Source organism: Perca flavescens, chromosome 8 (genome assembly GCF_004354835.1).
Source record: "Perca flavescens isolate YP-PL-M2 chromosome 8, PFLA_1.0, whole genome shotgun sequence".
Lineage (NCBI taxonomy): Eukaryota > Metazoa > Chordata > Actinopteri > Perciformes > Percidae > Perca > Perca flavescens.
The window spans coordinates 9657600-9667416 of record NC_041338.1 but is presented as its reverse complement, the minus strand read 5'-3'; the positions used below and the strand labels follow the sequence as shown (position 1 = coordinate 9667416).

The 9817-nt window shown below is 40.8% G+C and overlaps 1 protein-coding gene across 1 annotated transcript in view; it reads left to right on the top strand.

Moving 5' to 3' along the window:
* The first annotated feature begins 5702 nt into the window (after nucleotides 1-5702).
* Nucleotides 5703-9817, top strand: part of LOC114559657 (synaptotagmin-9) — a 162277-nt gene continuing 158162 nt past the window's right edge. The window contains exon 1 of the mRNA XM_028584443.1: nucleotides 5703-5850. Within this exon, the coding sequence (XP_028440244.1) occupies nucleotides 5703-5850 (148 nt within the window). The remainder of the gene's footprint in view (nucleotides 5851-9817) is intronic.

Below are 9817 nucleotides of genomic sequence, written 5' to 3'. Positions count from 1 at the left end.
GAAGCAGACTAGTCTTTCAAGCTGGTGGATCCTGAAACAGAGAGACCTCAGCTTACCACCCTTGCCACTCACATAATTGAAGGTCATGTTACCCCAGAATGGTTCCAGCACTTTTCCACCTGGGAATCTTTGAGCAGTTTCTTTTTTGGTCCACCAAACTTGTTCATACAGGGCAGATTCATCAGGCATCTGTAAAGGATGGCATCAGTGCAACAAACTTCGTACCCTAGAAGAGCTGGCTGTGGCGAAGTTGGCCATACTCAAATCTGTCCAAAGTGACGCTTTTCCTGAAGGGTATTCTGCACTAAAAGAAAACAGACCAATCTCAAAATCAAGTGCAATCCTGGATCTTGACCCTTTTATGTGTGATGGTCTCCTGCAGATCAGGGGACATCTAAGACATGCATCAATAAGTTCTGAGGAGAAAACCCCAAGTTACGATGATTAAGTTTCAAGTGGCATTATGCCAAACGGGGAGTGTTCTGCCCAAAGATGTTCGTGTTAAAAAAGAAGTTGCCTGTTTAAATATTGTTTTTTTGTTAAGTATACAAAGTAAATATTGAGCTTTTATTCTGAAACAAAACCTAGAGGGGAACAGGAAACAGGCTGTAGATTTAACCCTTGTGTTGTCTTCCCATCCACCATGCACGTTTTTCTGGGTCAAAATTTAAAATGAAAACGTTTATTTTTCTGTCGCTTTTTTCCAAGTCTTTTGTCACTTATTCTGATGTTTGTTGATTTTTTTTCTGCGTTTGGTTTTTTGACGTTTTACACTTTTTTTATAATGCTTATAATGCAAAGTTATGCTAAAAATGTCAGCAGAGGCAGCCACTCTTAAAATATGAGGCAAAGCTTTCCACAGTCTAGGAGCAACTGTTTCAAATACTCTATCACCTTTAGTTTTCAGGGAAACAGCCAGTAAGCCCGGATCAGAGGACCTCAAAGATCTGCTGACAACATAAGGGTGCAACAGGTCACTAATGCAGGCCAGTGCCTGGTCATTGATGGCTCTCACTGCATGAAAAGTGGGATTTTCGTCAGTATTCGGCACTGTAGATTGTCGTGGAACTTCAGGTTTACGACTGCACACGGCAATTTACAGGCAACACCAAAAACTGCCGTAAATTGTCGGAAATTGACGTGGGCCTTGCTTGGCAGTTGTCCCCCCATGACCCCCCCTCCCTCTAATTCTAGGTGAGGCTTTCACATGTAAATGAAAATGCTGTGAGCTATACAAATGCAAATCATGGTAGCAGCAGGGGGAGTTTTATCCCAGGTGACATTTTTCTAAAAGGTATTAACTTAATTTTAAGAAAATCTCTTAAAATAGATCAGACTCAGTACAGCCTAATTGTAGACTCTTCAATTTTAGCTTGAATTGATTTATTTAATGAAAGTATGTTAGATTAATTACTTTGTATGTCATTAGCAATGACCAATGTTATGTAAAAAAGATAATAGTTAATTTTACAGGCTTTGCCACAAAGCTAAAATGTGCATCCATATTTGCTCGGAGCTGTCTGCAGGTCCAGATTTACATGACGCTGTTTTCCAGCTGCCTGTAAGACATGACGAGACAGCAAGCAGGAGCTTCAGCTAGAAACAACCATCGCGGGCAGAAGCTGTGAAGAGTTCAGCTCGGAGTCGGTCGAGAAGAAAAGAGGGTAAGATTAGATCCGTTTGGTCAATGTGAATATTTTTCAGGTGCATTCATAGGTGTGTTGTGGCCATAAATAAATATCACGCAGTACTGATTGTCTTTATTGATTGATTTTACAGCTGCTGGAAGCGAGACAGAGTGTGCTGGCTGCGGGTGAGGTGGACATTTGGAAGTGCGCCACCATAGACATCCAGGACAACACACCACAGACGTCTGCTAAATGGACAGAATTTAGACAGAATGCTGCCGGTTACCTACAGCTCCGAGCCGGCCACGGGTTAGGGGTGGACGGTGCTGCTTCTCGTGAGCGTGGGATATTTATTGTGTGTGCTGTGTGTCTCCGATGCAGTTTTTTTTTCTGATTGCGTTTGTGTTTTGTGTCAATAGAGCTCTATCTTTGAATAAACAGCACGTTTCTGGCAAATCATTTTAACTATGATAATCATGACATGAATATACAACATAGCATATATGAAATAAATATATATAATACATAAATATACATAAATAAATATATATATATATATATATGGTTTGGGCATCTGGTAAGGATGCCCCCTGGGCGCCTCCCTAGGGAGGTGTTCCAGGCACGTCCAGCTGGGAGGAGGCCTCGGGGAAGACCCAGGACTAGGTGGAGGGATTATATCTCCAACCTGGCCTGGGAACGCCGATCCCCAGTCGGAGCTGGTTAATGTTGCTCGGAAAAGGGAAGTTTGGGGCCCCCTGCTGGAGCTGCTCCCCCCGCGACCCGATACCGGATAAGCGGACGAAGATGGATGGATGGACAATTATCAGTAGCCAATCAGTAATCTTTCAATAATAAACTTATATACCCTTTTACAATATCACAAACAAATACAAAGCAAAAACAAGACAGCATGTAGCATGGACACCTCTGTGTCTGTGTGGCATGTGTGTGTGTGTGCGTGTGTGAGAGTGAGTGAAAATGGAGGGGGCGGTGTCGAAATGTAGTCTAACACAAAACTACTAAAATGGCTACTCCGGTGAGCTGCACATAACTATTTAGCCTCAAGACGGCGGTAGTGGTGCTGGGTGCACAAGGAGGGGCTGAAGAAGCCGAGGGGGGGTTGTTAGGCAACGCGCACGTTTATGCTAAGTCAAGCGTTAGCTCTATTCAAACTCCACGTGGTTAAGCTAGCAGCGTTAGCTCGGGAGCTACGTGGCTAGCTTGTATGTGTGTGTGTGTGTGGGTGTGTGTGAGAGTGAAAAGAGGGAGAGAGAGAAAGAAAGGAGGGAAAACACGATTTATGGAAACAAACACTTAAAACCTTGATCTCTGGGGTAATGGGACTAACCGCTCTCTTCGTTTTACTCGAGATTCTAACTTAACGTGGCGTTATAGCAGAATCTGAGGTTTGTTTAACGGTAAAGAGCGTTTATTCCCCGCCACACTCTACGAGCGTGCAGCTGACTCAGCTTGTACAGTAATTCCTCCTCGGCGGGAGTTATCAGCTACAGTTCAACACAACTTTCAACAATATCTTGATCAGTGATATTCTTCACAACAGTACATTATCACATTATCACACATTAATGGTAAACAAATAGCAATACCTTTTACTCATTAATAAACACCCTAGTTCTCAAATCTGCCCAGAACTATAAAAGCCTCTTACTTTTTGGTGTACAGTCCGTTGCTTATCCGGCGGATTTTCCGGTGAACAAAACTGAGTTAACGACCCGTACCGTCCAGGGCAGTGGCGCGGAAACACGGTCCAGTCAACTTGCAAGAAAAATACATTGTCTCTTTTTCCTTGAGACGAGGCTGATTTACCCCTCTGCAGATTTGGTGTAATACGGGCTTCGTATTCACCAGGACCCTGTTGTATCACGAACGATACAAACGTCTCACTCGACCAGCGAATGATACGATGTTGATTCTCGAACAGCGCTGAACGATGTGTCTTCTTGCGGCAATGGATTACTTCGAAGAGCCCCGGGCTGTGACCTCCGGCTACTTTTATCTCCCCTCCGCCGCCTGCTGGCAGCGAGTGGTGCGTTCAAGGAGCCGCGGCCAATCAGAAATCCCGAACTCAACGAAGGTGTGAGAATTCGTCGTTGCAGTTCTCAAGCCCTCCACCAGTCTGCCATTTTTCCTCATGTCTTGGAGGTAAAATCTCCATTTTGGAGGCTTCTTTGTTAGGAGTGAGGGGTCACAGGCTGGTGACTTCCCTACAGGCCGCTCTTTGGCCTCAGGGGAAGCTTCAGGCCTCACAGAATAGTCTTGATCATAACTGTTAGGTTCCAACAAAGTAAATAAAGGTCTAAGTTTAGTCGACGCTGCCATCGCATGCGATTTTGCTCTTTCCACTTGTTAACCTAAATTAAGATGTAGCTATTTAGTAAAAGCCTTGAGAGTTCCTAGGCTCTTACAAACCTAGGTGGCCTTGTCAACAACTACCTACAGTAGTAATCGTGCCACATAAACATCTTCAATCCAAGAAGGTACATTTAAGTTCTACCCTTTGAGACATTCAAAATAATATATCATGAAGTTCCCTTAATAAAAGTAAAATGTCTGAGAAGATTTTCACATTTAAATAATAGAACTTACATTGAACCCTATGAGCCATGGTAAGAAATTGACCCCTCTCCCAACTGCGTTGAACATCCCAAGCTAAATCTTTTTGCTAAAAACATGTGCCTGCTGTGGCTGACACTGATTAAAGCGGTGAGAGTAAATCAAAACAGTTAAGTTTTATGAGATGAAAGACACTTTACAGCTTTGCAGAGCTGAGGGGAACAGCATCTATGCTAATTCTGTGGGTTTGTCACTACGAGCAACCCCTTTTATATTACATAGTCATTTGATCAATTGTTTATATAAAAATATTGATCAGTGCAGCTGCAATAATAATTTAGTGGGGGTGGTAAAAATGAACTCTACTCTTTCCCAATTGGTTCAGGGATTAAGATGCATGAGGTCTGCAATAGTAGGACCCTCTTTCACTTACCTGACATTAGTTTGATAATTAGCCTTATATATTTATATATATAGCTGAAACACTGCCAAAAGATACAAAAACTTTACATTCAAGTTTTTTTTATGTGCGTCAAGCTATTTCTTGATACACCAAAAGGTCCTCTTCTAATACTTCACAAACACACACAGAAAGAGAAAGTGAGACTAAGGCAGGGAGGCCTTTATTAGCTCCATCAACAGGATGTTAATGTGACATTTATCTGTAGTTCTCACCATTACCTCCATTAGTCAAGGTCAGGCTTGTGCATGTGGGCCATCTCAGGCATTTGTGGCCCTTACCCCATTAAAACATCTGCTACCCAGGAGCACATTGGGATATTAATTCATTACTCATGTGTTTACCTCGTCAGAGGAATCACATCTTTGACTTTGCTCATTTGACAAATGAGGAACACAGGGATTTCATGACATTTGCACAATGTTCAGTAAGAGGTTCATCAGAAGACTGCTCTGTGAAGTGTTACAGCTACTGCTTGGATAGCATGGTGATGGTGGTGGTGGTGGTGGTGGTGGTGGTGGTGTGGGGGGGTGATGGAAGCAGAACTTCCTGTCTGTCTCTCTGCATCCCAGTGCATTAAGAAATAATTGAGCTCAGAGAAAGCCAAGCATTCATTTATGGACCATCACTGGCGCTGCTGAAGCCTGGAGGCTCAGTAGTAATTCAGCAGCACCACGGACAGGAGATAGAGGGAGAAGTAAGGCAGTAAGGAATAAAAGGAAGGGAAAGGAAAAAAGTAGAAGAGAAGACTGTGAGATCCCTGCTGGATTGGAGCGTTTTTAAAACCATGCAATGGATGATTTTTTAAACCGGTGAACACCTAAACTCCAGTAAATTCGAATTTTGCGGATGCGTTGAATGCACTAGACCTATCTAGGGGTGTAGCCGTGGTGCTTCATGTGCATCTTTACACTGGTAAAGGCTGTGACCGAGTGTGTGTGTGTATGTGTGTGTGTCTGTGTGTGAGAGAGAGAAAGAGAGAGAGAGGAAGTGAAGGATCAGCCGAAGTGGCAGACCAGTTAGAAGGATGCTGGAGGGCAATGCCTGCAGAAAGAGAGGATGAAATTTGTCGAAAGGCGCTGGAACTGCTCTCCGAAATGTGCTCTAAGGGAGAGGTGCAGGACGAGCACTGCCTGGATTTCATTTACTACTTCAGGGACCTGGCCAGACCGCGTTACACAGACTCAGGTCAGGCACAATCTTCCCTTTTAAAGTAGATCTACAGCTGTCCTTAAAAGCATTTGAAATATGCAGTTTTATGGTCAGATTGTCAAGTTTGAGTTCATCATGAGGTTCATGGTCTGATCAAAATTTATTTCTATTTTTAGAAGATTTCAGACTTTAATCCCAAACAGAAGCATTTCCTTTCATATACAGCTCATTTTTTCATATACAGCTTATTTTAAACTTTCCAAACTGGGATTAAAGAGAAATATAACGAAATGTAAAATTGTATCCTTATTCTGTCTTTTTATGCAATCTATCCTCTTGCTTTGAAAATTGAGACCATGATTCTTAGATTCAAAGTAAGCTTACATCAGTGGCTTTTGTGTGCATACACTAAAATATGATTTTCTTTGGCCTTTAGTGGTCAGTCTGAAAAGAAAGAGAAAAACATGTTTTATGCAAATAGGAAGTAGCATAAACACACCCCATACTGTGTTTTACTTTACGCCCTGTTTACTAAATGCAAATAGTGTGTGATCTGTGAACTTGTTACAGCACCAACAAAATGAACAGTTTTTCAGACATATATATTAGTATGTGTATATTTGTTTATAAATCCGCTACAGTATTCATCAACCTCCTCAAATAGACTGCACTGTTTGTGAGTATTTGTTTGGTTTCTCTTTTACTCTGGTGGGCTGGAGAGAAAAAGCCCCACCCTATGTTCCCCATAGCTCCCAACACTTTGCAGACATGAGTCTAGTAAAACAATTAAAACCAGTAATCTAATCTAGTTATTTTGGACTCCCAGCATGGATTAGTTGGCTGGACGTTCTTCAGTATTAGCATTAGAAGCAATATTCTGATTAGTCAGAATAAAATATTATGGCACACTTTGGAACTTTAAAAAAGCTCCATTTGTAGGCTGCTATACATACATAATAGTTACATGTACAGTGCACATAATTCATAATTAAAAGAGAATGAGGGCGTGCCACGCTAGCAGCTAGGCGAGCATTATAGGCTGGACTACAATAGAGCTGTTTGGAGCAGTTTATGAACAGTGTTTTCTGTTGGAAATGGACTTTGGGCTTTTTCACTTTGTAACCTATTACATGCACAAAAATGATATATAACACGATAAAGGAAAGGGAAAAAGCATAATATGAGCACTATAAATTATATTTGACTGATTCATTTTAACATCCCTAACTTCCCTTATCAGAGCATGTAGGAGCATGATCATTCAATTATATTTCTTATGCATATATGGTTACACTATAAATACAGTAGGCATATTTGTTCATTTATTTCTCTCCTTCTCTTGTGTGTGTTTACATGTATGTTGGTTTTTGTTAAAAGCCACTGCCTTTAAACATGTTACAATCCATCATTAAACATGCATGATGAAGAGGAAGTTCAAGCTACCAGAGTGGTTCCCCTGAGGAGCTGTGACCCACTTCCTCTTGTATTACACTGCTCTAAATGCACACACAACACAAACACACACACACACACACACACACACACACACACACACACACACACACAGGCAGACAGTTTGATCTACACAAATTATTTAAGGGGAGACACCCCAGGTGAATAGGAAAAAAAAGACTAATAGATATCAGCATGAAACTTCCCCAGTTGATTACTGACATTAAGGCAAATATCTTTTGTATTACAAGTTTTTTAAATGTATATGTTTAAATATGCAAATAAGGTATTATATCATTAAATATGTGCTAATTTGCATATATTTCCAGAAGAGAAATTTGAACATTGGATAAAGCCAGATTCAAAATTAATGTTAGATTTTGTTGACATATTAAAGTCAAAGGGTTTTACAAAGGGGATTTGGGATATCTCTTTTTATCAGAAAATACTATCAACAGCCATAAAAAAAATCCATTTTCGCCCCGTTTTTAGGTATAAAATGTTGTATAAATCAGACTCTGAGTGATATATGAACAAACCCCTCTGGAAAATCGTTAGGAATATAAATAGGAATACAACTGGAAAGTTTGGTGTATGTAAGTGCTGCAAAAGTGGAGATTTCTGGCTCAGAGTATGAGAAAAAACCCATTTTGAGAAAAAAAATGTCTTTTGAATGTTTGTTGCAATGAAGTTGCGGGAGACAGTGAAAGTTGCAAAAAAAGTTGCGATTTTTTTTTTTTTTATAGTTCTTTAAAAATAAAAAGGAAACTTGTTTTGGAGAATAAAATTACTCTGGGCTGAGTTTTCCTATTAACCTTACCAAAAAGGCTCAGGATGCTGCAAATGTTGGTATAATATGAAAATGGCTGGTGGATTTAAGATAAAAAATAAATCAAATCAAATTTGAACATATATGTCAGTGCTTTGTTGATCTTTAACAATGTTAGTTAATTTCCTATCCTGGCCTGGGACACACATTCATACAGTTTGATAAAGTACTTATTGGACTTTAACTTATCATTGCACTTACAATAAAGAGCGTAGCTGTCCGCAATTTAGGTCATTGTGTCGTCTCATCTTCTGTTTTTCCTGCATCCACCGTGTGTGTTTGTGTGTGTGTGTGCGCGCGCGTCAGTCGCGGGGGGAACGGAGCAGCAGCCCCGCCTGCTGCAGAGAGCCGACAGGATTGATACAGCAGCAGCTTAATCGTTACAGCATACGTTGATGTTAAAATGTATACATGTTGGCAGGACGGTCTGAAATGTTTTGCACGGTCTTTCGCTGTACGTTGTGTTGGTAAATGTGAGATGTTCGAGTCACACACGTCTCGTCTTCATATCAGAAACAAGGAAAGTAATTTGGCGTGGCTGGGTTAGCTCAGTTGGTAGAGCAGGCACACATATATAGAGTTTTACTCCTTGACGCAGCGGGTTCGACTCAGACCTGCGGCCCTTTGCTGCATGTCATTCCCCCTCTCTCTCCCCTTTCATGTCTTCATCTGTCCTGTTAAAATAAAGGCCTAAAAATGTCAAAAAAATAATAATCTAAAAAAAAAAAGGAAATGAATTTGGCGACGTATGTGTTACGTCAACCCCTTATCACTCCCGCTTAGTGAGTGTCTCTCAGAGTGCACGTGGGACTGTTGGGATTGGAAACTCCGGTTATTGGTCAAATTTTTGGAAAAGTTGCAGTGATTGGTCAACATTTCGAGTCGCACCAAATTCACGGTGATTGGTTGAATTTGCGTCAATTGGCGCGATCGCAACATCGTGAAATCCTGGAGGGACTGATTACTGGTAAACATACAGAAACAAGCTGTAACATTTTGGACATATGTATAAATGTAAGTCAAAAATACACAATCCATTTCAAAGCCCTAAAAACACAAAAGCCAAATCCTGAAAACAGTCCCTCAGTCAGCTAATGGTGAAGCTAACTAACTAGGCTCCCATCAGCACTGGTTCATAACAACACAACAGAACAAAAAAAATTATGAATAATTCAAAAGATCAATATTTAGAACATTAGAGAAAGCAAACAAAGTAGACTAAATTGTTATTTGACAGAGTATCTGCACACTATCAGAGATACGAAAAAGAGACGGATCCTGACTAAATACAGGCTCAGTGACCACCAACTGGGTCAGACAGAGATGCACTTCCTCCACCACTGTGAACAAGTATCTTCACTAAGAGATTTACACCTTGGAAAAATTGCCAAAAAGATAAAACTTCCCAATGTTAACACCAGAAAAGAAGCTGGAAGTTCTCCTAGGAGAGGGGACAGCAGCTCCACTGACAGCTAAATATGTATCTGCCTGCCACAGCCTGAGGGACTCACAACCACTTTTGGATCCCAAAATTACCGATTTGTTCAGTATTGTATAGTAATTATATTATACAAAAACTGTAACTGTTTTGTAATAAAGTGTGTTGCATCGCAATCAGTACAGTGTAGTATATATGTGACACCTATATATTTAATATATGACATGTAGGCTATGAATTTCTGTAAACCACTTTGAGGAATACTCTGTGGAATCTGCCGGAGA